The sequence below is a fragment of the Helianthus annuus genome, chromosome 8, assembly GCF_002127325.2.
Source record: "Helianthus annuus cultivar XRQ/B chromosome 8, HanXRQr2.0-SUNRISE, whole genome shotgun sequence".
NCBI classification, from domain to species: Eukaryota; Viridiplantae; Streptophyta; class Magnoliopsida; order Asterales; family Asteraceae; genus Helianthus; species Helianthus annuus.
The window spans coordinates 90,967,602-90,993,320 of NC_035440.2; the positions used below are offsets into that span (position 1 = coordinate 90,967,602).

Consider the following 25,719-nt stretch of genomic DNA (forward strand, 5'->3'; position numbering starts at 1 on the left):
CAAGTCAACCGGAAAAAATCAAGTTAATTGGAAAAGCCCCAAGTAATAAATGGAAAAAGCAGTAAAAGTTAAAAATAGTAAAAAAAAATAAAGTTTTAAGATTTTAAAGGGTAAACTTCTCATATTAATAAATGCTTTTTTTTAATTGGTTTGAATATATATGATATCTAGCAATTCTTTAGGTGAGAATGACATTCTGTGCATTACTAAAATTAGTGGCGAAGCTTGACAAGAAGACGGGGGGTCGAAAACGTATATACCCAAAAATTTCTATACGAAAACACACTACTGAGCGAAAAGTTCGGTGCCCCCCCCCCCCACCGCGGCCCCTCTTAAGCTGCGCCCCTGACTAAAATGACGCTTCTTGTCAATGACAGTACGTAAATCTTGGTTTTCGAGTTTCCGAACTAAATGGTGGTTGTGGTTGAGATGGTCAGAAATCGTCTTACATTTGTTGCATCGGAAAGTGTTGTAAAAACATAGGGTTAAATGGTGTTTGGGATTGACATTGAAATTGTTTGGGGTTAAATGGGTTCAGTTATTTAGCTGTGCACCATCCGGTTTTGACGAAAACTTTAAACTGAACCACTAATTACAACTTCGGAAAACGACAAACCAAACCAGCTAGGTCGGGTTGGTCAGCCGGACCGGCCAAATTTACCGGTTATTTGCTTAACCAGTTCAATTGGGCATGTTGCACTTTTAAAATTTTTATTAAAAAACTTTAATTTTTACTAAGTTTTGAAATGAATTAGATGGTTCATGATTATAATAAATTGAAAATAAGTATATAAATAAAAAATGTCAAACTGCTTGCTCGGTTTACATGATCCATGAATCGCCAAACCGCAAAAACCGAACATTTTGTATCTCAAAGCAACCAAACAGGCCGACTTGCTGCGGTTTGAACTGTTTGGTCAGTTTCAACAGTTTTCAAACACCCTAATTTGCACATAACTATAAAGACAATTGTCAACAGGAGAAACCATTTGAAATATAGAAGGAAAAAACAGTAAATAGCTTCAAGCATTTAAAAGGTTCGTTATTATCAGGTATCCCGAGTGACAACATCCTCGATAACAGCAGAAGAAACACGAAAACATCCAGAAAATATTTACACATACCTAAAATGACTACCTCGTTATTAAAACCGAAACATACCCTTCTGGTTAACCACTGTCTGCGGCTCATTAACCAGTTTTAGTAGCCGCCCTGTATGAATGCATTCAAACGGTTGAGTTCTTCTCGATGTTCGCTCACCACAGCACGAACCACGTCTCCTATGGAAACCATGCCCTGCATTCCCTTCTCATCGATCACTGGAATGTGCCTGATACGATTATCTGCCAAACCACAAGAAGTTGTTAAAATGTTCAGTCACAATATTAGATGTGTCAAAACGGGCGGGTTGTGTAGCGGGTCAAAGCATACCAAACAACATTTAAGAACGTAACCTCTCATTAAATGGGTCGATATTTGACGAAGTGACCAATAGATTAGATTATTTCCAATTGTTAAAAATGTTGGATATGCATAACTTTTTTATGATTATATAAAACAATACACATTTGTATTTTGAGCAATTATATTGATGAAGCGGCGGTGTTCACGTCAACAAAAAGTTTTCTACGTAACACATCGTTACATCGTCATAGGTAATGATTGCGTTACTAATCGGAGTTTTTAAAATTTCACAGATACGAATATTTTAAACATGTTCAGTGACGTAATATAAGAAAAATTGTTTTGAGGGATTTTTTATAAAATGAGAAGGTATGTTGGTTTTTCATCGTATTATCATATACCATATTATTATAATCATTATCTATTTAAAAGATTGTAGCCATCTGTATCTAATTCAAGCGGCTTTAGAAATGCTTGATTAATTCCGCTTGATGTGTTTTCTTTGTAGCTATTTTTTTCTATCTAATCCGTTTAACCCGTTTTCATATGAATGGGTTCTGATATACCTGTCATTAGCTGCATTGCTTTCAGAACTTTGGTGTCAGGCGTTACGGTAATAAGTTTGTTCTGCAACCAAAACCATACGCTGAAACTTTTTAACAAGCGGACAAAATATTTAACCGGTTATGTAGTATCAAAGTTTCACCATTTTTATACCTCTTCAGTCATGATATCTCCAACCTTAGTTGACTTTGATGATCTGCCTTGCACAATGATTTTCCTGAGATAATCTAGAAAACAGAGCCCGGTTAAGTAATAAACCTTGGATTATAGTATTTCGGTTAACAATTTTTTTCACTGTTTTCATTTTTTACCTCTTTCTGTGATAATTCCAGCAATAGACGATTTCTCGCCAGGTTTGACCACAACCAAAGCACCAACATTGTGTTGTGTCATCTGCAATACATGTTTCATTAGATCGTCGCATCAGATAAGAAACATTCAAGATTTAAAAAAAAAAAAAAAAAAAAACTTTTTTATGTGTGAAATCAAGAGTGACATCATCATACCGATTTGACAGCATCATACACAGAATCATCAGTGGTGCACCAGAGCCATGAGCCATCTGCACCTTTTCCCTTTGCTTGCAAGACATCTGAGATTTTGGTGCTTTCAAACCCTTGTTCTTCGATACGAGCTGCTGAAGTTGACTCATAGCGTGATATCAACAACGGTTTGAGCGGGTTCACTAGCCGAGCATGTTGCAAAACAGCATTCTTCACAATGCTTCCTTGTGATACGAACGCCCTAATTCCTCCTTGCATATTCCTTAACTATCTCAAAAAGATTATAAAAAAAGTCTTTCATCTATTAGTACAATGTATATCAATGTCAGATTAACTCTAAAGGAAATTAAGTCAATGGGATTAAAAATCACGATTTAACCCTCTAACAAACTAGTATTTTGAATCTTTAAAGAAAACTAAAAGTCAATGTGATTATAAAATCGTGATATAAGACCATGTGTAGTGGGAGGGGGAAGACCCTTGGGCGTTTTGCGCCATGCGGCGGTCCAGTCAGCACGTGGGCATTATGTTTAAAGGGGTGTAGTGGGGCTTGAAATCTTGCGGGGCATTATAATCTAATAGAATTAAATAAAAAATAAAAACACAAACCATAAAAAAATGCTATTGGCCAAAGATAAAGAAGAAGGCATGGAAAAAAGAACGCTCCAGAGGTTTTTTTTGAAAAAAAAAACGCCCAGGGGGCGGTCTAGGGGCGTTGTTGGGTGTTTTTTGGGGGAAAAACGCCAAAAAAAACCCCCACTACGGGTGGTCCAACCATCTAAGAAACTATGTTGACTATTGACTACACCTCACTGATAGATAACTATGGTGCACATAAAGGGACCATAGCTACACCACCTTTTTATCGCAATATAAACCACATCCATCGGTATACAACACGCGTTGTGAATCATTACACCCGTCAACATATACATTAAGAAAAAAAGAACAAGTAAGTTGTAAACTTCTAGTGCAGTTCAAAATTTAAATGGTCATTCTGTTTTTACATAAATTGAGTCATGTTCAAATCACTTCTATAAGTCCTTAGATCCAACTAAACAACAACAAAATAGTATGATCATAGCAGCTTCAATAGATCATGAAACCGCTCAACTATTAGTGAAATATTTTGTACCAAAACCAAAGATGTTCCAATAGTTATGCACTTCAAAAATAAACCAATCTTAAATCTATACTAGATTAAGATTAAGAGATATATCAAATTTCTCGCAATTATAGATAACGAAAAAAGCGAAACATCATAAACAACAGAATAGATAAAGCAACAACCGTACTACTTCACTGTTCTAAAATTTCAAAGATCTAAAATATAGCTTCATTCAAATTAACCACAGAGATTTAATATTTAACTGTATAAGGTCTACGATAACTAGATCTATTAATCATCATCTTCGTGAATCATGATTCCTCGAAGATCTAGGGTTCACATATATTCAATTCAAATAAACCCTAGAATCAACAACTGAATAAATGAAGCAACAAGTAACTGTACTACTTCACTGATTTCATAAGTTTATGAAGAAATATAGATGGAGAGATTAAAGCAGAATGCATGTACAGTAGAAGAAGAAGATGAAGTGATAATATACCTGATTGATTGATTGGAGCAGAGAAGAGAACACACACAGTAGCACACAGAGAGAGAGAAACAGGAGTGAGCACAAAAGGGAGGTTGGTTAAGTTAAATAAATACTAAAATGATAGATATTGGTTCACTTCAGGCAGCCCAAGGTTTATCCGTTTGTTGTTAGTATGTATTTATTTATTTATTTATTTAAATAACGACACTCTGTTACTCTGCATCTCATCTACACGTGTCTTACCATGCTCCTTCGCCTACATTTATCACTTTTTGTGATTACAAAATTACAAAGTTTTTTTTAACGACAAATTTAGATAAGTGACGGAATTACTGAAGTATTATCGTGTCATCAGCGAAATCATTCGATTATATCCATCTCCTTTAGGTAATAGTTTAATTCAGGAGTAAACCCAATAAATTTAGGAAAATCCTCTTGTGAGAATCAAACTTAGGACTTAATGGTCTCTAGGTTTTATCCCACTATCAAAAATGCCACTAGACTGTAATGCTATGGAAAAGAAGTACAAGTTTTAATTGCTAGATAATGCAGCTTGTAATTGTTAAGGGTTGTTTGGCAATTTCTGAATGGTTGCTGAGCCAGTAAGAGGCCTAAATTCTAAATCATTAAGTGCTAAACCAGTAAGAGTTTTGAACCATTAAGAGTCAGTATAATGCTTAACTGTTCAGAGACAAATGTCTGACCAATTCAGATTAGAGGTCTTAACCATTCAAACTTAGTATAATGCTTAACCATTCAGAGGCAAATGTATGAATCATTCAAACATCTGCTCACAAAACAAACAGTCTTAACCATTAAATGTTAAATCAGTAAGAGGTCTGAACTATTAAAATGTAAACAAACAGATTCTTCGTATAGCCATAAAGCGTTACTTCATTATTTGTAACTACTTTACACACAACATAATATACAAAAAGAATATTGGATGGGACTTTTTAAGTGGTGAAAGTTTTTTGTGGTGGATAAAAAAATGTGTAGTTTGATAGTATAAGTATGGAATGTGTGATTCTAATATAAATAAAGGTATCGATCTCTAAAAAAGTAAGATTGGTATCAATGTTTTAAAAAGTTACGTGCTGCTCTGTTGATTCATAAGCTAGAGTGGTTTAAAAATAAGATACCATTATAAATCATAAGTATATGAAATATGAGATAACTAGATTTAGAGTAAATTGTCAAAAAGGTCCCTGAGGTTTGGTCACTTTTGTCATTTTAGTCCAAAACTCAAACCTTTTTAATATGGGTCACTATTATTTCAATTTGGTTACCATTTTCATCCGAAAGCAAAATCTGGTCAGATTTTTCAGTTAACATCAAGCTTGTTTGTCTTTTTACTCCCTTTTAATGAAAGACAAAATGGTCAGATATTTTTAATTTGTTATAATAAAATGTTAAAAAATCATTTTGTCCTTCATTAAAAGAGAAGAAAAAGATAAAAAAGTTGGATGTTAACTCAAAAATTTGACCAGATTTTGATTTTGGATGAAAATGACAACAAAATTAAAACCACAAAAACCCAGATTTAAAAGTTTTGAGTTTTGAACCAAAATAACAAGAGTGATAAAACTTCAAGAACCATTTTTACAGTTTACTCTAGATTTAAGATAGAGTAAAAGTTAGTTATAGAAAAAGAAAAATTAAAGCAAAACAAATTATAAAACTTTAAAAAAAAAATGAGAAACCAAAGTTAACAAATTGGCAAGTAATATTACACCTTAGAAAATCTTCCAAAATTTATAGGCCTTGAACAAATACAAATTATGGGCCCCTAAAATATAATTTTTTTTAAAAGAATTTATAAAAAAAGTTTTAATTATATGAAAATGAATAAAAAAGTTGTGAAATCACCTGCATGTTGTGACGTGTTATTTTTATGTGGAAACGTAGATATAAATCACATCATACATGCATTCTAAGATCGAAATGTAGAAAGAAAACATGTTGTAATTGTATATTCAGAAAATAAGGAAAAGTTATGTCATAACTTTTAAAAATCGTAATTTAAGATCATGTAAAACCACCGTAACGGTCTATGCAAATTTATTTAGAAAGCACAAAATGGAAAGAAAAACAAAATAAGATTTTTTTGATAAAAAATTGAAACAAGAAAAGCTAATTGTAGATTAAATAATAGTTTAAAATTAATTTAAATAATCATTTTTTAACTAAATTTAGGAATTTTAATGATAATACTCATTTTCATTTAATGTAACTTGACAAAATTAGTCAATTAATGTCTTATGCATTTAATGCAGAGGTAACAAACCAAAAGAAAAACAAAACACAAGTAAACAAGAAGACTCTAGGATTAGAAATTGGGTCTTATTCTTGTTAAAGTGATATGCGAACCACCGAACCATGCACTTCATTATGTTATTTTCCAATTCGATACTTATATATATATATATATATATATATTATAAGTTGTTAAAGTTCAACAAAAAGTTTCGGTCTCTGAGCCCTCGCCCCCCATCCTCACCCCTTCCGGGCCGGCCCTGAGTAACAAACGCACTACTACCCGCAAACATCCTTACATTCATAGTCGCTAGCCCTCCTTTGTCTAGATCCAATGACGACGATGAAGTTATTCCGCCCAGTGCCCAGTGCCGATGTCACTCGTTACCTTGGTTAACCATAAACGTGTAGTTTGACCACAAACAGTCCAACTAATACAAACCAAAATAGTGAAAGACATTACCTATTACATATTACATATATATTAAAATTAGAATGGAATGAATAGTAACATCACTAACATATGAGAAAATGGTATCGGGTACCGGTATCAATACCTGATTTACTAAACCGGTGTATTTTTTGTACCGGTTCGGCACCGGTATTCACCTGTTTTTACCCTCAGATACCGGTGTCGTACCAGTACCGACCGGTATCGAACCATACTGTACCGTAACAGGTATATTCGGTACCGGTACCCACTTTTGGGATTTCGGTAACGGTATTTTCGGTACCGGTTGATACCGAGCTCATCAAATCCTGTAGCAACGCAGCAATGCGAGTAATTGCACCGTTTAGATTACTTTTCATACACACAGTAAGTAAATTGTATTTCGTTTGAATGAGGTTTTATATACACAACAACTTATTTTGCTTTCTTTTTTGTCTTTTTCTGTAATGAAAGAATTGTAGCATGTAAAATTAACTTGGATATTTAGAATATTGATGACCAAATCGTATCAAATCCTATAATCAAACCGGTATCGTATCGGTACCAAATTTACTATACCAAATCATTTTCGGTACCAATTTGGTACCCACCTTTTGGCATTTTCAGAATCGTTACTTTCGGTTCGACACCGATCTAGCACCATACCTATATTTATTGATTTTTACCTTCAAATACCATAGCGTAATGATTTTCCGGATCGGTACTTTCGGTGCCGTTACCGATACCGCGCTTATCCATATTTTAACGTGTTAGCGCCGTAATAACTGAACTGAAAACAAATGAATTTCCAACGTGTAGGACGTGTGAGTCCTATTATTATATATTGGGTTATTTAAAATCGTCTTTTTAGGACGGAGTGACTATCTTTACCACGTCATTTTTATTTATATTTTGATTTTCGGTATCTGCTTACCGTTGCTAACACGCCTTTTGTAGTCATTGATCCCCGCCACAACGCACGGGCGAAAAATCAACTAGTATCCTCAGTTTAACTAGTTTGGTTTTTTGTAACCATAAATAGTATTTGCAAAACTTAAAAGTTATTTTATAATGATGAACTATCAATAGAAATGATTCTATTTAATTTCAACATGAATTTTAAAATACACTAAACTTTGTGTTATTCAACTCATTATTCACTATACCATAATGCATACTTTGCTTGTAAACAATATACTTTTTTGTATATTTGGCTAAAAGTTTAAACTTTTAGCCATATAAAAAGAAGAGTGGATCAGATGAGGTACCAATTTAATAAGGTAAGTGGGGGCCACATGAATATAATTATCACACGAAAATTTAGGTTGATGAGGCTGGAAGGTATGGTTTGGCTCATCCCCACGGGGATGAGCCTCCACGTAGGCGCCACGTAGGAAGCTAGGATGGGATGAGCCAAAATGAAGATGGAGGGGGGTGGAGGATGGGGCCCCACCACCTAATTTTTTATTGTTTAATTTAATAACCAAGTTAATAAAGTTTATAAAATTTAAAAAACACAACATAAAACAACATAAATAATTTCATTTCATAACATAAAAAAAAATTACATTCCCTAAAAAAAAGAAACCAAAAATAAAAAAAAAAATTACATTTCCTAAAAAAAAAAAGAAACCGAATACAAAAAATAAACAATAAAATCTACGACGTCCATTTTTTTTTCACCTCTTCTTTCATCCTCCGATAAACCTCGCGTTCATCCTCCGGAACCGAGTCGAGATCCAATCGCATAATCCTAAAATCTTCCGCTCGAGCATAGTCGGACGACACGTTTTTCTTGTGAGAATACTTTTCGGCCGCGAACTGTTTGAACTCACGGAACTCGCTTATCAAGTCGTCCATTTTTGACGATGCCTTTTCGCCCCTACCTCCACTCGAGCCGCCACCTCCACTCGAGCCGCCACCTCCACTCGAGCCGGCCACTTTTCGCTTTGCGGCCGCTTCTTTTTTTGCTTTGTCCCTCCCGGGGGGACGTTCCGACTCGTGAACGGGCAAGACATCCTCGTCATCTTCCGGGTCGTCGTTTATGTCGATTTGACATCGAGCGGTGGAGCCTCCCGCACTATAACTTCCGGACTCGGAAGTTTTAGTGCGTTTGGCCGTTGCGGCCTCATTTGGAATCGGCTTCCATTTTTGTTCTTTACTTACAACTTTCCATGCTCGGAAGTGCGGGAAAGGCGTTGAATTTTCAGAGTCCCACTTGGCGATAGCAAGGTTAAGAATGTCCGCCTCGTTACTCCCGCTTGGAGGATTAAGGTAAATTTGGTTATAAATTTGATTAAAGGCGTTGACGACCTTGATCATTTTTCGCCACTTGGCCGAGACGGATTCGATATCACGAGCCGGACCATGCTCCATAATCGCGTTAAACCTCGCCGTTGTCTTCCTCCAAAAACTAGTACCCGATTGGTTGTTTCCTAAATTTTAAAAAAATAGTGCATTAGTAAAAAAAAAGAAACCGAAAATAAAAATAAAAAAATATAAACCGAAAATAAAAATAAAAAAATAGAAACCGAAAATAAAAATAAAAAAATTATACCGACTATCGGGCAAGTAGAAGCCTTAACATACGCCATAGCTAGCGCCTCCTCTTCTACTTTCGTCCAAGGTCTCCCACTTCGTTTCGGTTTTTCCGCGGTTTCGGGTTCAACAACCTTCTTTCCCTTCCCCTTGTTTTTTTTACGCGTGAGCTCTTGCGGTGGTGATTCGGGGACGACTTCTTCATCATCATCTTCAAGTTGAACCGGGGGTTGCGATTGCGATTGGAGTTGTTCAAACGTGTTGCGTTGCATGAATTGTTGGAGCGCTTGATATTGTTGAAGTTGTTGAAGTTGAGACATTTGTGAGAAGGCGTTGGGTGTTTGTTGAACTTGTTGGAAACCCGAAAACGGAAATTGCGAAGTCCCCCACGAAGGATCCATAGTCGGAGTGTAAGCGGGACTCGAAAAAAAATTAGGTTGGTTCGGATTGGGATTATTCGGGTTGGGGTTGTTTGGGTTGGGGTTGTTTGGGTTGAATGGATTCATGTTTGGTAGAGAATGGTATAAAAAATATAGAGTATTTTTTATAAAAAAGGATTAGAAATGGAGAAGAATGGGAGTAAAATGAGAGAAAATGGTATAAAATGGATTGGGATTATGGTATTTATTAAAAAGGAAATTGAATTTTTTTTTTTTTTTTTAAATCTAGCCGTTACCCAACGGCATTATTTTGGAGGATTGGGGCGGCACACCCGGCTGGAGCTCGCCGGTTGTGATGCTTGCCGGGCCAGGGGGGCGGTGTGGGGGTCCGGCGCCGGGCCAAGCCGGCCCCCATACCTTCTAGTCTAAAACATACCTTTCAATGAACATGATTTTGTACCGACCCGACCCGGCCACTACGCAAGAATTTGGTTTAATTTATTAGGGTGTAAGGGGTGCTCACCTAAGAGGTGAGTCCCCTCTCTTACGCCCAACCAATCCTCGCGTGCCACGTCAACTCCCCTCTTAAACTCCCCTAACACCCTAAATTGATGGCGGCACTCCCCTCTTAGGTGACTTGGTTTTTATTAAAAAAAAAAAAAAAAGATTTGATTGGACGCCGCCTTCCTCTCTCCTCCCTCTCTCTTCGGTGAATCACCACCGGTTTCACTCCCTCTCTCTTGGTCACCGATATGTTGGCGGTGCATCCCCGCTCGGCAAGTGACCTCACCGAAGGGGTCACCGAATTACACCCCGATCACCCTTAGTACCCCTCCAAACGAGCTGAACGAATATGAATATAGGCATGTTTGTGTTTGTTCATTTAACTTTAACCGAACACGAATACGAACATATAATTAAACACATTTTTTTATTCGTGTTCGTTTATTAAAAAACGGGCATGTTTGTGTTCGTTTATGTTCGTTCGTTTAAAGTCTAAACGAACAGTTCATGAAATAAACGAACACAAACGAACATAAACAAAAAAAAACTTAACTGAACATATTTAAATAAACATAAATTAACATGATTGAACAAACATAAACGAATACGTATGAACGTAACTGAACAAATATAAATAAACACAATTTAATATTAGTGAACACAAACAAACAAGTCTAATATATTACAATTAATCTGAAAACATATCTAAATTAGAGCTCATAGATACTAAAATTAAGTAGTTTTTAGATAAATATTCAGTTAGTGATCAATTACGATCTAAGAAAAAAAATAATATTTCATTATTTTATGAGTAAAGTCCTTTTTGAGTCCATGTGGTTTGTGCATTTTAACTATTTGAATCCAAAAATCAAACTTGTCTTGATTTGAGTCCATGTGGTTTGTATTTAACCTTTGAATCCAAAATGAAACCTCATCCAACCCTTTGAGTCCCTGTGGTTTGTATTTTTAACCTTTTGAATCCAACCCTTTTAGTCCATGATTTGGATGAGGTTTGCGTTTTGGATTCAAAGGGTTAAAAATACAAACCACAGGGACTCAAATTAAGAATTAAGAAATGTTTAGTTTTTGGATTCAAATAGTTAAAATGCACAAACCATAGGGACTCAAAAAGGACTTTACTCTTTTTTTATTACTAGAAAACTCAATAACTAATTAGTTATATTTATGTAAGTGGTTAGAAACCTAATATTTATATAAATATAACTATTTATGTATTTGCAAAAACATAAACGAACGTTCACATAAATGAACGAATGTTCACGAACATAAATGAACAAAACAAGGTGTGTTTATGTTCGTTCATTAAACTAAACGAACACAAATTTTTATTCGTGTTCGTTCATTTATTATATAAACGAAACTCTTGTCGAACAAATTTACAAACAGTTTATGAACGGTTCAGGTCTATTTATCAGGCTTCGATAACATGAAAAAGCAACTCATGTGTCTATATTCAATGATCTCAAACCCATCGAAAACTTTTATAATGATAAACTGTAAGATAATATTTATTTATTTAGTACGTATGGTGTATGATATTACTTTTAAAATGTATATTTATAAAAATAAAAATATTCGAGTAACAACTAAATATTTAAAATTATATCTGATAAGATAAAATATGAATTTTTAAACCATCAATAAACATGTTTTTCAAACTTTTAGCTTGTCGTTATTTGAATATAGATGTTCGTATGAATATTAACTCTTTTTTTAATGGAACGATGTGTCAATCACTGTGACACCGAACGTTGTGATTGACCGCCGCCAGCCCCTTGGCTTTTCCAGATGCGCGGAAACCCGACTTCCACCTGTCCGAAGGCACGACAGTGGAATAATCGGTAAAACCTCGCCTCTCATCCAAGACGAACCGGCACATTTCACCTGGATGCCGTAGAAAATAATGGGGATAGTGAGAGTCGAACCTGGGTCACAAGGAACACCAACTTTTTCCCCAACCACTCCACCACTACCTCATTGGCTGAATATTAAAACCGTGGGGTATGGTGGGGCGGGGGTTTGGGGCATGGGTTGACACGTGGCTTGGGGGGAAAATAAAAATATATACAAAAAAAAACGGGTATGTGGTTTCGGATACTTGGGCCGGATATCACTTGAGCTCATTTCCGTGGAATTTTTTTAAAACTAATCACATACATGTCGGGCTTCAGGTATACCCGTCCCATACTTTTTGGGTTTCTGATATACCCGTTAGACTCAGATTTTTTTGTCATCCCCATGTAAATTAAATCATTAGTTATGATGATAAGAACCATAGCAATAATTATATGATAATAATTACTATATTTTTACATTTTTAACTTTAGAATCAATGTTTTGAAACAGGTCTAGATCGGTCGATCTAATGACTGATTCTGACTCGAATTGGCTTAGCTTGTTCATAACCCCTAGTTATTCAATTAATTCACACTAAAATTTCAAAAGGAAAACAATAAACAAGTTTTGCTGACCCCCAAAACCAAAGAAATATAAACTGTTGCTGCCAGGGATCAAAAGAAAAACAATAACAAGTGTTTTGCCCAGAAATAAAAATAAATACAATGCTGCTGCCCGGGATCGAACCGGAGACCTTTTGCGTGTAAAGCAAACGTGATAACCACTACACCACAGCAACTAAGTTGCAACGTTTCGTGTTCTACTCATATTAATAAAAACTTTTATGTGTAATGGAATGAAATTTGTTTTGTATTTTCTTAATCAATGAAGTAGACGTATTCCATGGAAGAATTACCATAAATAAACAACATTCTTTCCTTACTTTAATATCAAAACTAGTATTAGGACCCCGCGTTCCTACGAAGACATAAAACCGTGAAAAAACTAACATGGAGATGTCGTGAATAAACTACTTCAACATCAAAACATACATTTATTCTACCCCTAAATTCAAAGTAAATTAAGATGAATAAGAACCAAAGAAAAGACCAGCAACCTAATTGCTCTTAAGGTTCATACATACTCTCTTTCCTCACCAGAGTAAATAATTGAAAATTGTTAATCGGTTTGCTGCCTTCTTGTAAGCTACAAAGTCTTTTTGATCGTCTTTTTTCATCCTTCCTCTTCTACAAACACTTAAGGTGTCACCATGGCCGGCCCTGGGGGTGGGCGGGGAGGACCACCGGTCAGCGCCTGATATTTTGAGAGGCACGTTTTTTATGAAAAAAACCCGATATGTATATGTAAAATATTTTTTTGAATCAGTTACATCCATACAAACACCAACATAGGCCCCCTTATGGTTTAGATTAGTTAGTAACCTCTTTGACATTAGGTTTAGACCTTTAGTGAGCCAAATACCCAATTTCGTTAAGGCCTATGGACACATTTTTTCAAACTCGAACAGGGTACACGAATTCTCAGAGTCGGTCCTGGGTGTCACTACAATTTTATTCATGGAAACCTTTTTATATTATGTATATCACATAATCTATCTACCAGAACAAAAGTGCCAAATTTGAAGTTCCAAATAATATTTTAAATACCATCACACTTTAAACTCATGAAAACCTTTTTAGCAGCTATTCAGTTTATCTATCTATTATACTAAATGAATTCTCTTAGGCCACAAGGGCTATTATTAGCCAATCATTTTGATGATGTGGACATGCTCTAAAGGCTGATAATTCCTTTTGAGCGGGATTTTGATTTCTCCTCTTTTTCATTCACACGGTCGTCCTTTTGAGTTTCCTTTTTTATTCTCCTATTTAATTGAAATTGAAGCTTCTTCTAAACAAGAACCCTATATCCCTCTGTATTGTGCTTCTCACGTACGTTTCTTCTTCGCACAATATCTCTCTCCTCAACCTTTTCCCTATCTTATTTTGAAAATCACAAAATTAGGTGTCTAAAGCAAGGATTGAAAGCATCGATTGAAGGCAACACAGTAAGTTATTTTCGATCCTTAATCTGATCCACATATGATTTTTTCATAACCCTAATTCTCAGCGAGGCAATTCTCATATATCTCTGATTCATCCTAAATCGTTACCCTCTGAACTGGATCTCGGTATGTTAAATTTTAATCTTATAATCCTACGTTTCTACAAAACCCTAATTGTGATATGTGCGATTTTCAGACCTTCTGATGCGTGGTTGAAAACCGGTGTTCGTTAATGCTTAAGTTGATGTTTTTACTTGACTTTTAATCGGGAATAGCCTACTTTTAATTAGATTTGTGTTTTGCAGGTTTAATGAAGTTTAAGGAGCTTTTCGGGAGCTTTACGGATCACCAGGTCGAAAACCGAAGCACCAGAACGCGTCATGGATCAACCGGGAGAGTTAGGAGCGGAAAACGGAGGATTCACAAAGGAGAGCCCGTCGCCGACGGGGTCCAGACCGTCGGCGACGCCTTCCAGATAAACCCGTAGGCACTTTTTTCCCGTAACCAGTCACTTAGCCCGTCGGAGGCATTTGTGCTTTTGGGGACCCGTCGGCGACGGGGTCAGGCCCGTCGGCGACGGGTGATGGTCTTTCAAAACGCGAAATTTGATGATTAAAGGGTTAATCTCGAATTTTATTGGCTCTCACTCATTGAATTCGGGGGTTACACTCTATTTTGAGTTTTGAACTTGATCTTGGAGCCTAATTCATCTACCACTTCATCTCCATTCTATCATCATCATTATCATCAATCTGAATCATCCACAATCACGAATCGATACAAACCCTAATCATCACCATCAATTCTTCCACCCATTATTCTTCACCAAACCTTCAACATCCATCATTGCTCCATCCAATCAAGCTTCAAAGATGAATCCTTCCGTGTTCCAAACATCCGGTGATCAAGCTTCTTCAACCATGAGCGGCTAATCATCTCGGTTTCACCCCGGTGTAGGTAGTTGTTAATTCTAGGGTTTCGAATTGTTCTTGTTTTAACTTAGTGACAATTTGTATTTGGTTTTTGAAACTTTTGACAATAGTATTACATTTGTTACGAATTCGTGAATTGTCGAGCGATGTTAAAAGTTATGACTTTGCGAAACGGTGATATGTAATTGTACATTGTCATTGTTAGGATTTACTTGTGTTGATTACAAAGTGTCTTTTTGTCCGTTCTTCGGAGCGTTGATAGTTAGTAGCACCTAAGTTACGGTACACTAAATCCGTTAATCAAATGCATTTGAGTTGAAACTAGAACTTGTAGAAATCCTAGGTTAATAATTACCGAAACCGGGCGTGAATCCTTTTTATTATTATTGTTCTAGCAACCAATTTTCTTGCAATTGTTAAGTAGTAATTGTTAATTAAGTAATTCAATTTTAGTAGTCCAAATTCACATCCTTCTTCTAAATAAAAATACAAAAATATTTGGCAAGCTTCATAATTGTGACAATTGTTTATAATTCATTCGAATCCATACACAAACCACATACTCTTCGTGGATCGACCCCTTACTACCACTAACACATTGTTAAGGGTAATCTGGGCTTATAAATATTATCTTTGACCGGAGCGCGACACTCCGATCACCTTCAAACTTCAAAGATCCAGAAAGAATTTGAGGGCTACGGTATGAATCGGATTCTGATCGTGTGAAAGGTAATCGTTTTTTGTTCAGATCTGGTTTTAGTTCATTGAATAAATTGCATGTTTCTAATACCCTAATTCCCTCAATCCGTATGATTAGTGTTATAAAACTTTTGTGATGTAGACAGTATGTTCGTTCGTTTGTTTATGTTCCGATTTTGTTTTGAAGTTCCAGTATGCTTTTCAATTTTTCTTTCTTTTGCTTATTATTTTTGCATTAACAATTACAATCTGGGCGTTTAGATCTTTAATCGGGGTGTCTAGGTCTTTATTTTGGTTTTTTGTTGTTATAAAGCAATGGTTTTGTTTCATTTTTTTCTCGATTGGCGTTGTCATCATTGTGGATTTTTTAATCGAGTTGTTCAATTGGGGGGGGGGGTTTAGATCTCTGCATCTGTTTTAGATTTTGTGTATAAGAATTGTTTTTGTCGGATTGTTCTGCTTGGATTAATGTCCGTCTGCGAATTTGCAACATTATTACTAAGGTTGGTGGTCGCAGGCGAGAGGTTTTGTGAATAGGGCTGGAAGTCACTGGTTAGAACATGATTTTTTTTATGAAATTAATTGGGTTTTTTCTTATGTTTTAATGAATTTGAGTTTTTGGTTCTTCATTGCTGATTCTTGGTTAAATTGAGTTTTTTTGTTTCACTTTCATAACCTCTTCAATGTCAGTTTAACCTCTTTTGTTTTAAATCATTAGTTTGTAAAACCCTATGTTTTTGTTATTGAGGAAGTTGGATAGGGAATTTGGTTATGTTGGTGTTTTATAACAGTTTTTTGGAGGTTTTGATCCTCTGCCGCATGATTCTTGGAGAGTGTGCATAGTGGTTTTAGTTTAACTTTCTTAATTTTGACTTTTGGTGTAGAGGAAGGTCAAGAATACATTTGAAACTTTTTTATATAACTAATGCAAATAGTGCTATCAGTTTAATCTATTTGTGTATTTTATTCTTTTAGTTAATTTTGCAAATTTTATCAATTGCCAAGTATACGTATTTAACTAAATGATATAAACCGCTAAGAAAATAAAAGGTTGAAATAGATAGAAGGGCAATGAAGACTGTTTTATTTGTTGTTATAGGTGCCAATGTTGTTGGTGCAGTTGTCTGTCGACTACATCTTCGTTCGAGTCTTAGGGTAGGGCAGATCGTATTGTGAACAGAAAACGAGATTGTATAGATATTAGGCTTAGGATCGCTTATATGACCCAATTAGAAGTTAGGACCGCTCGAACGACAGGATAATGGACCGCTCGAGTGACATTATGTTGGACCGCTCGAGTGGCAATTGTCTGGTTCACTCATATGGACTTGTCCATATAAGCGAACCCAAATGCTTATAAATAGGGGTTCATTTGAGCGGTTCATGTGTGTGTTTTTCAAGGTGTAACGGCGAAGCCCTGCTCGTTTGTCTCCAAGAACTTGTAAATTGGCAGATTATCAATAAAGGAGACATTAAGTAGTGAAATCAAGCTTTACGAAGACTAATTCAATGAATTCCGCCTCTGAATTAGTCTAAGTGCTCTTCTGAACAACTCGTCAGGTCAAAAAACATTCCTACAAATGTACATACTAAAAAATACTCTATGAAAAGGCATGGGCTTGAACTTCTTGAAACATGACCAGAGACGTTTGATGGAGATCACAAGAAACAAGCATGGCTTCAATGCAAATATGCATCCCTGGTGGTTCACGGTGAATGAGGTATAGTTAGCACCTGCTGAAACTTTTATATTTTATTTTAACTAAGTTTATTTATGAGTTGTTGTTTTCATTATAATAATAATAATAATAATAATAATAATAATAATAATAATAATAATAATAATAATTATTATTATTATTATTATTATTATTTACAGATTTTGCAGGTCTTAAGAGGCTTTGCTTGCAAACTATATGATTGTCCCTTCTTCCTTTGAGACTTTGGGCATATCATCCACCTGAACTTGAGGGATGAACATCTTCCACATAAGAATTTTATAGCCAAGGTATTTAATTTAAGACAACAAGAAAAAATGTTTTTGAAGACATTTGCTGAGTGTTGCCTATGTTTGTCAGATTGTTTTGGACAATAACATGTCAAAGATACAAAGAGTTATCAGTAAGATTGATGCCATCAATAATGATAGGACATGCTATCATGTTGCATCTACAAACACAAAGGTTAAAATAATGTGTGGTTATTGGAATTAGGCACAGTTTATGTTCTATCATATCTGGTTTCATAAAGTAAAATTTTTATTGTGTAGGATTTTTATAATTTGGTAGATGTATATCTGGATGCTGTTTTCTTTCCCAAATGTGTGGAGGACATTCAAACTTTTCAACAAGAGGGTTGGCATTATGAGTTGAACAACCCTGAAGAAGAAATAACTTATAAAGGTCAATATGATTTTCGCCAAGTAATCCTTAGTGATCTTGAGTTTTTAGTTTTTATTATAAATATATATTCTATTGTTATTTATATGATTACATGCTCGCATAGACTTCTCCTATTAATCAAATTCCTTTATTAAATGAGCTCAAATTAAATTTTTAGTTGGCTTGAACACATATAAACTCGGCTTGATATTAACTTGCTAAACCGAAGATTTTCGTTTTTAACTTTCATCAATTTCATAATACGTCTTATTTCAAACTGACTTCAAAATATAGTTCTATACAAATGGTTGAGCTGAGATCATTCTATTGTTTTATTTGAAAAGTTTTATTTCTACAGGAAACAATTGACGGATTCATGTATACGACTTAACTTTGCACATGATAAAGATTTACTTGGCACGTAGCTTTTAAGGAAACTTTTTGAACCAACTAACAAATTGGGCGGGTCGGGCAGGTGTGGGTCACCTGTTAAAGTGACTTTGGGTCAGAATGAGTTCAGGTCAATATGGTTTAGGATTAAAATGAGTTTGGGTTAAGACGGGCTCAGAGCAAAATGAGTTCGGTTCATTTAAAAAACTTATTAATTAAGATCGGGTAAACATGAGTTTGGAGCAAAATTAATTCGGGTCAAACAGGTAGTTTAAAAGAAAAACTTTCAAACTTTTGGAATCTCTTGAAAAAAGTAAAGACCGGAAAATAGTGCGCGTTGGGTAATGGTGAAACAGGTGGTTTGAGATACGGGTTAAAAAGGTGAGTCAACTCAGTTAACCTCTTACACCATTACCATTTATTATAGTTTTATAGTTGTTGAATACATGGTAACTGAGTTTGTGCTTATGCAGTCTAGAAACCACAAGGCATGTTTCAGTGATTATAATAACTCTCTACAAACGAACTGAATACATCATCTATTGGGTGAGTTGGTTTATTACATTTGCTATGTTTTTGTTTAGTTAAACGTATGATCTTCCGGTAGGTGTTAATTCGACCATTTACATGTGAATGGGTCTAATTTGGTTAGGTTTTACATCAGATGGGTCAAATAAAGGGTTAGTGAAAAGGGACAAACGAGTTTAACGTTGGCTCAAAGCCAGTATTTATTTCAAATAGGTCGAACAAAATAAATCTGAAAGGCAGCCATTGTAACGGGTCAAATGGGTTGAAAGTGGCTGAAAGTATGTTTTTAATGCAAACGCCCTTTTTCATTGTTTAATTCAAATATATAGATGATCATTGTAATTATATTGTTTCTGAAATCATACATATTGAAATAATTGTTTTGCAGATATCATCCCACATTATCAGCTAATCAGATGAAAGTGGCAACTGAGTTTGAGTATCATGGAGGTATGTCTTTCTAGGCATTTGTTTATCAAGCATTAATGATGAAGAGTGCACGTGTAGCTAAGGAAGTCGATCACAAGGTATTGCTTCTTTGTTCTGTGTGTAGTGATTTGTGTACACTTCGGATTTGGTTTGGGTAAAAAGGAAACTGGGTTGATTTGGGTAAAGATGAAATTTCATTTGGGTGTTTTTGGGTCCACTAAATTAAACAATGGCTCAATTTGGGTCTTCTAAAACGGATCAATACGGGCTATTCTTATAAAACCCGCTAACTTAAAACGGGTTCAAATGGGTTTGCACTACCCATGACCCATTTTGACATGACTCATTCACGATTCCATTTTGGCCAGAACCTGTTTTGACCCAAAACAATTTTGAAACCTTTAAAAACGGATTGTTTTGACCTGTTGGCTGACCTGACCCGACCCGACCTGACCTGTTGGTTGAGTTGAGCTATACTTGCTTCACCCCTGCAAAAGAACAATTAATCCATGCTATTTAATATTTATCATGCAACTTTTCGCCAAGTAATCCTTACCGATCTTGAGTTTTTAGTTTTTATTATAAATATATATTCTATTGTTATTTATATGATAACATGCTCGCATAGACTTCTACTATTAATAAAATTCCTTTATTAAATGACCTCAAATTTAAGTTTGAGTTGGCTTGAACACATATAAACTCGGCTCGATATTAACTTGCTAAACCGAAGATTTTCGTTTTTAACTTTCATCAATTTCATAAATACGTCTTATTTCAAACTGACTTCAAAATATAGTTCTATACAAATGGTTGAGCTGAGATAGTTCTGTTGTTTTATTTGAAAAGTTTTATTAAATTATCAGACATGTAAAAGTAAATCATCCTATCTTATTTAGTAATAATATTCAAAATATAGCTCTATATTACAGGACTAATTTGTCGTTCTAAAGATCGGAATCAAATACTAAAAAACTACATATAATTATATTTTCTGTTTTTGGTTATTATATTTTTGATGTAGTCCAACAACTGCAGTAGTTGGCATCTCCAATACCTTTGTTCCAAAGAATTTAGTTTGGAATATAATCAAATGAACCCCTTTCATACCACAACAAATGAAGATGATGGCTACAAGTAAAACCATTGATTGTAGAAAACTTAAAGTTAATTGTAGCAATTCATCAAACATCTGGTGTGCGGGTCATAATCATCAGAAATGATAATGAGAAATGATAATGATCTGCATATTATGAATAGTTTAAATTCTTGTGGATAGTTTTTTTAACCGTTTTGTTAGATCGTAATTATTTTCTTAGTTAAATATTTGGATCAGTAGTTTAATTTAATGATAAATATTTGGATTAGTAGGTGAATGCTTAAACTTATTGTACATAAATTACAATGATAAGTTCACGGGTTTGCTTGCTTATGGCTGGGAAGTTTTTAGCTCTAAAGAAAGCTTTATTATTCATATCAAGTTGTCTTCAAGAAACATGCATGCAACTCTAGCGGTAACGGACCTATGGGAATGGTGTATACTTTTTATTTAACATTTGGGTTTTAAAGCTACAATGACCATCTAATCTTATTAGTGATTATTTGTCAATGAGAACTATGTGGTTCTTTACATATTCATTCGTTTTTTTTTTTTTTTTTTTTTTTTTTTTTTTTTTGCAGTTTTGTTTAGGTTGGATTTAACAAAAAGGATACTTTAAAGTTGTTTTGTGAACCCAAATTTATTTGGATTAAAGTGGAATTCGGTTGAAGCATTCATCTATTCAGATTCAATGGACTGTTTTCCTATCTAAATTCCACATTTGATTGGAACTGAAACAAAAAAAATGTAACTTTATCCTACGAGTTTTTAAGAAGAGTAACTTTATCTCAGTTCCCATTGTTTATATTATGATGCTTATAAGGTTTTATCTTGCAGATTCCTTTATACAACACAAGTTCCACAGTATCTTGAGGGTGAGAATTACGTCTTTTCGGGCGGTCGTGAGGTCATCAATGTCTTCTCAATTCTTTGCATAATAGAGCATTTTTCGTACAGGTTAGTTTAAATTTAAAATAATATGTACGCTCTAGACGGCCTTGCATGTAATTTCAAATAATGTGGTGTTTGTGATGGTGATTTGATCTGTGACAGTTGTTCTCAATGAAAAGGACACGCTTTAGAGAAACAACAAGACATGGGTGTCGGAAATGTAGGTTTCGCTCCAGTGGTGATCGATTGTGAAGAAAGGTTGTTGCTTGGTCGGAGAAGAAGACTCAAAGGGTAACGCCTCTGCTTCTTTGGGCGTGAAGGATGGTTGACGTTGAGTTTTTTCGTATTGGAGCACGTCGGAGATGAGGGGGGCTTTGGCCGGATAAGAAAAAGGGTGGGGTGGCACAAGAATTTGTTGTTCTCTGAGTCTCAATTTCATCCCCAACAACTCAAAAAAGGTAGGAGGAAGCTTCATATTAAGATTCATCTTTATCTTTTACATTAATTAGCGTTCGTATTAGTTTAAGCGGAATGTCATCATTTGAAAAAAAAAAGAAGATTGAAATAACTACTTATACTGCATAAAGAAGTCTCAACATAATAAAGGGAAGCTGGTGATGTTATTAGTTGGGTTGACTAATATTGTTCCAAATAAATGTTTATAACTTATAATGTGTTTAGACCTTTGATAATTCAACCAAGAATGATTAAATTAGAAATTTTGAGTTTTATACATATTGGGTAGTAACAACTGGTAATGAACTCTAGAGTTGCTTTTAGGTGCCTTAGCAAAATCAAATAAGCCCCAGGTATAAATAAGAGTAATTAGATAATGTTTGGTGAAGAATTTGGTAAAAATAACCAAAAGAGAATTAATAATTGCTAGCTCAAACTAATAAAAATGAGAAAAAACCATATCGTTACAATGACAAGTCAAGATATGATGATAAAAGATAATATTTCTAATTGCTTTATTTGAACTCAGTGTGAGATTAATGTTTAACTTCTGCAGTTTTAGTCTATGAAACTCGCTACTGTTAATCCACGAATGGATTTTAGCCTTGAAGGACTCATGCAAAATATTTAAGACATATTTTAAGAAAATGTTAGTAGCATTTTTCCTATAAAAATATTTTATGATTATTCTAAAGGGGGTATATTTTAACCAGGCATTGAATTGCCCTTAAGACCTTCCTGTTCACTTGGCGCTGACATGGCAATGACTTATATTGTTAACCGATCGCAACTGGCAGTTATGCAAGGGGGATTTCTGGAGTTGAAAGTTCTTCAGATGCAGTAAGAACAGTTAATTCCAATTTGGTGTATATTAACAGAGGATTTAAAGATCCTGCCTCCTAGGAAATTTGTTTTTTTTATTTTAATAAGTTGTTTGTTTATTGTTTTCTAAGTTAGAATATTATTTACATAATCTTTGTTTCTTGACGAAGGTAACATGGTATAAGTTAAATGTAATGTAAGTTAGTTGATTTAATGGTAAATAATAATAAAACTTAGCGTTGCAACTTCGAATTAAGTGATTTTGTTTTGATCTCCCTGCATAAATTTAATTGTATGTTCTTGACATATAATGTACAAGTACAACGCTATGCCGGTACCGTATCCATATCGTAATGAAACGTACCAATAACGTTCGTATTCCTGTTGCAACATGCATGGGAATTTTACTAGATACAGAAAAGAAAGGCATGAGATAATCTTAGACAAAAGTACACAAAACACAGATTAAAGATTTCGCTTCAGAGACTGTCAAATTGTGTTTTTTGTGAGTGATTCGACACCCAAACAGATCTTCTCGCTGCCGCAGCTTTAGAAGAAGATCACCCGAACAAATCTTCTCGCTTCCAGAGCTTTAGAAGATAAAAGGTGACCGGCGGATTAGCGGATTCCGATAGTGTCTTGAAGGTCCAACCAAATTTCAACAATGTGATGTTGGGTGTTTTTTTTTGTTTTTGCCATTGACAAATAAGATGACTGTATGAGAATTGTTGGATTCACAAATAAAAAGCTGAGATTTGTATAGGGGAGATAGTCCTTTAGTTTTTGTTTTCTGAGCGATGTGGGACAAGAAAATGAAGGATGTAAACCTTATCGAGCCGGCTCACGAGCCGAGCCATTATGTTAGCACGTCATTTAAGGTTTGTTTAGATTTTAAATAGCACGTCATTAAAATTAAATTCATTGTGGTTTTTATATCCCCATTATGTTAGTTGATAACTCTAAAATCTTATTCTAAATGCCATTATTACATGATGTAAATGTAAACAAAAGTACTTTATTTGCGATGTTTGATCATGATCCATATAATATTCTTATATAGATTTTGTTTTTTGGTTAGAAGATTGTTGAAGTAACTTCAACAGAATGTAACTTACAAGTTAGGTATTTTAATAAATACTTTATAGTGGCGTAGTTTACAATTTGATTAATATTCTGCTGTTTGATTGATTATATGCGATTCGACTGACGTATTATATTAGTTTTGTAGAATTAGGGCTCAATTTGTAAGAGTTATTTTACTACAAAATCAATAATAGCTAGGTTTTTTGCAATGATATTTAATTTTGTAGCCTTATGGGTTTGATGAAAATTGCAATCTTCATTTGTTTATTCTGATGATATGATAAAAAAATATACGTTTAGGAGTGTTCGAGTATCATGAATGATTAATGACACTTTGTTATTGCATTCTAGCTTTTTTAATATATGTTTTTGAACTCTTTTCATTGAATTTACGGGTCAAATGGGTTCATACTTGAAAGTTGTCTGAAGTCTATTTTTAAAGCATATAATCTTCTAAATCGGTTTTATTTATAGATTTATATGGTTAGTGTAATAACATTGTTTTGAGTTTGGTAAAAAAATTATATCGGGCCATTTCAACTTAACCCATTTCGGCCCATACTAAATGATGGTCAATTTCAACATGGTCTGGCTTTGACCCGTTACCGGCCGCACACATCTTGCCCCGCATTAAAGTTTAGTCTCCTTGGTTTCTGAACATGGTTTAAAAAACCCAACAAAGACACCTTGCAAAGAAAAGATATTATCGTCTCTTTTGAAATGACGAAAAGATTCTTAAGCCATGTATGTTTAATATCATTTCTCTAAAAGACAATTGATACACTTTGTAGTTTTCTGAACGCTTATCATTTTTTGCCCATTTTTTTCAGCTTGAGCTTGAGTAGTCAAACTAACTGGGCGCTATACTGTAAAGCTTTACTAAAACTAATATGCAAGTGAATTGTATTGGTTTTGACCTGACCCGTTTCAATAGGTAGAATTTTAAAAGGTTGGTTCTAAATAAGTGTATAAAGAAGTCTTTTAACGACTTGTGGTGTATATAGCAGTATTTAACGTAGGACGTTAACACTACATATAAAACAACTAATGTGTTTTTAAGGAGATTTTCAACGAATTGTGATCGTTGCATATTCATGTATTTCAATTTGTCGTGGTAATCTTAGAAATTCGTTTGTGTTTTAACGTGTATTCAATCATAACATTTATGTAAACGATGATGATGATAAGATATTATCTTTAATCAACCCGTATAACACACGGGGTCTTAAGCTAGTTAATTAATATTTAATTAGTTTACATGTCAATTCAAAACTTTATTTCCTTTGCAAGACGAGTAACATACTAACCATATATTAAATTCTACCTATTATTATAAATTAGTTGTTTTATTATTATATAATAATAAAATAGAATCTGCAACTTTTGGTATAACTTGCAACTTTTAAACACATGTGCTATCAAATATGGCAAGCTTTAACATACTTGAGAATTTAGAAAGCTATGTTCATGGTACCTTTGTTTAAAAACCGAACCGGATCCACGGATTTGGATTTTTAGAGTCTGGCCCCTACCCAGTTTCCGTTCAAGCTCCGCCACTGTTTGGGATGGATTCAAAGAACAGACGTGTGCGTTTTAATATCATAATTAAGATAGCTTTCCAAGCGTTCTATCAACCATTTCATGTTTTATATGTACATTATTTTCTTAATAAAAGGTGTTTAACTTGCTACTTTTGACTCGAAAACCAATATTTTAACCTTTAATCCGGATTTTGAAACATTACACACAGCACTCTTGTTATTCCGGCATTAAGGATTAAGCTAACAGAAAATGACAAGTCTGTTTAGACCAATCTTACGAAAACCAAAACAAAACCAGTCTAATCGATGGAAAACTGCGAATGCTTTGTTCTTTGCCGACTAGGTATAGTCTGGTTTCCAAAACAT

At 34.6% G+C, this 25,719-nt stretch overlaps 2 protein-coding genes, 1 long non-coding RNA gene and 1 other non-coding gene across 8 annotated transcripts; 1 reads left to right on the plus strand and 3 right to left on the minus strand.

The window, feature by feature from the left end:
- Positions 1-988: 988 nt before the first annotated feature.
- LOC110873424 (CBS domain-containing protein CBSX3, mitochondrial) lies at positions 989-4,241 on the minus strand. Of its 4 annotated transcripts, none has more exons than XM_022122346.2 (6): positions 4,082-4,241; positions 2,475-2,733; positions 2,280-2,361; positions 2,122-2,195; positions 1,971-2,031; positions 989-1,343 (listed from the first exon to the last, which is right to left on the minus strand). In XM_022122346.2, exons 2-6 carry the CDS (start codon positions 2,727-2,729, stop codon positions 1,201-1,203), a joined length of 615 nt encoding a protein of 204 aa, XP_021978038.1. In that variant the 5' UTR covers positions 2,730-2,733; positions 4,082-4,241; the 3' UTR covers positions 989-1,200. The 4 variants fall into 4 exon arrangements, with proteins under 4 accessions (XP_021978038.1, XP_021978035.1, XP_021978036.1 ...); XM_022122343.2 differs by having other exon boundaries at positions 2,475-2,738; XM_022122344.2 differs by having other exon boundaries at positions 2,475-2,742; positions 4,082-4,231.
- A 4,143-nt stretch (positions 4,242-8,384) lies between these two features.
- LOC110871342 (glutathione S-transferase T3-like) lies at positions 8,385-10,099 on the minus strand. Its single transcript, XM_022120153.1, has 2 exons — positions 9,316-10,099; positions 8,385-9,193 (listed from the first exon to the last, which is right to left on the minus strand). Exons 1-2 carry the CDS (start codon positions 9,800-9,802, stop codon positions 8,418-8,420), a joined length of 1,263 nt encoding a protein of 420 aa, XP_021975845.1. The 5' UTR covers positions 9,803-10,099; the 3' UTR covers positions 8,385-8,417.
- Positions 10,100-12,763: 2,664 nt separating this feature from the next.
- Positions 12,764-12,836, minus strand: TRNAV-UAC. Its single transcript has one exon. It is a non-coding gene; the product is annotated as a tRNA-Val (tRNA).
- A 4,485-nt stretch (positions 12,837-17,321) lies between these two features.
- LOC110873422 lies at positions 17,322-22,763 on the plus strand. 2 transcript variants are annotated; one of them, XR_002555142.2, is made up of 10 exons: positions 17,322-17,454; positions 17,613-17,741; positions 17,812-17,916; positions 18,003-18,135; positions 18,473-18,885; positions 18,978-19,050; positions 19,421-19,559; positions 21,398-21,517; positions 21,614-21,909; positions 22,621-22,763. It is a non-coding gene; the product is annotated as an uncharacterized LOC110873422 (long non-coding RNA). The 2 variants fall into 2 exon arrangements; XR_002555143.2 differs by lacking the exon at positions 18,473-18,885.
- The last annotated feature ends 2,956 nt before the right edge of the window (positions 22,764-25,719 follow it).

What these genes read in the sequence shown, in the direction of transcription:
- LOC110871342 (XM_022120153.1), bottom strand. Translation starts at nt 9,802, where the DNA reads ATGAATCCATTCAACCCAAACAACCCCAACCCAAACAACCCCAACCCG. An exon ending in TTCTACTTGCCCGATAGTCG is followed by an intron (nt 9,194 to 9,315) that starts GTATAATTTTTT and finishes TTTAAAATTTAG; the next exon opens with GAAACAACCAATCGGGTACT.
- LOC110873424 (XM_022122346.2), bottom strand. Translation starts at nt 2,729, where the DNA reads ATGCAAGGAGGAATTAGGGCGTTCGTATCACAAGGAAGCATTGTGAAG. An exon ending in GAGATATCATGACTGAAGAG is followed by an intron (nt 2,032 to 2,121) that starts GTATAAAAATGG and finishes TTTTGGTTGCAG; the next exon opens with AACAAACTTATTACCGTAAC. An exon ending in AGCAATGCAGCTAATGACAG is followed by an intron (nt 1,344 to 1,970) that starts GTATATCAGAAC and finishes GTGGTTTGGCAG; the next exon opens with ATAATCGTATCAGGCACATT.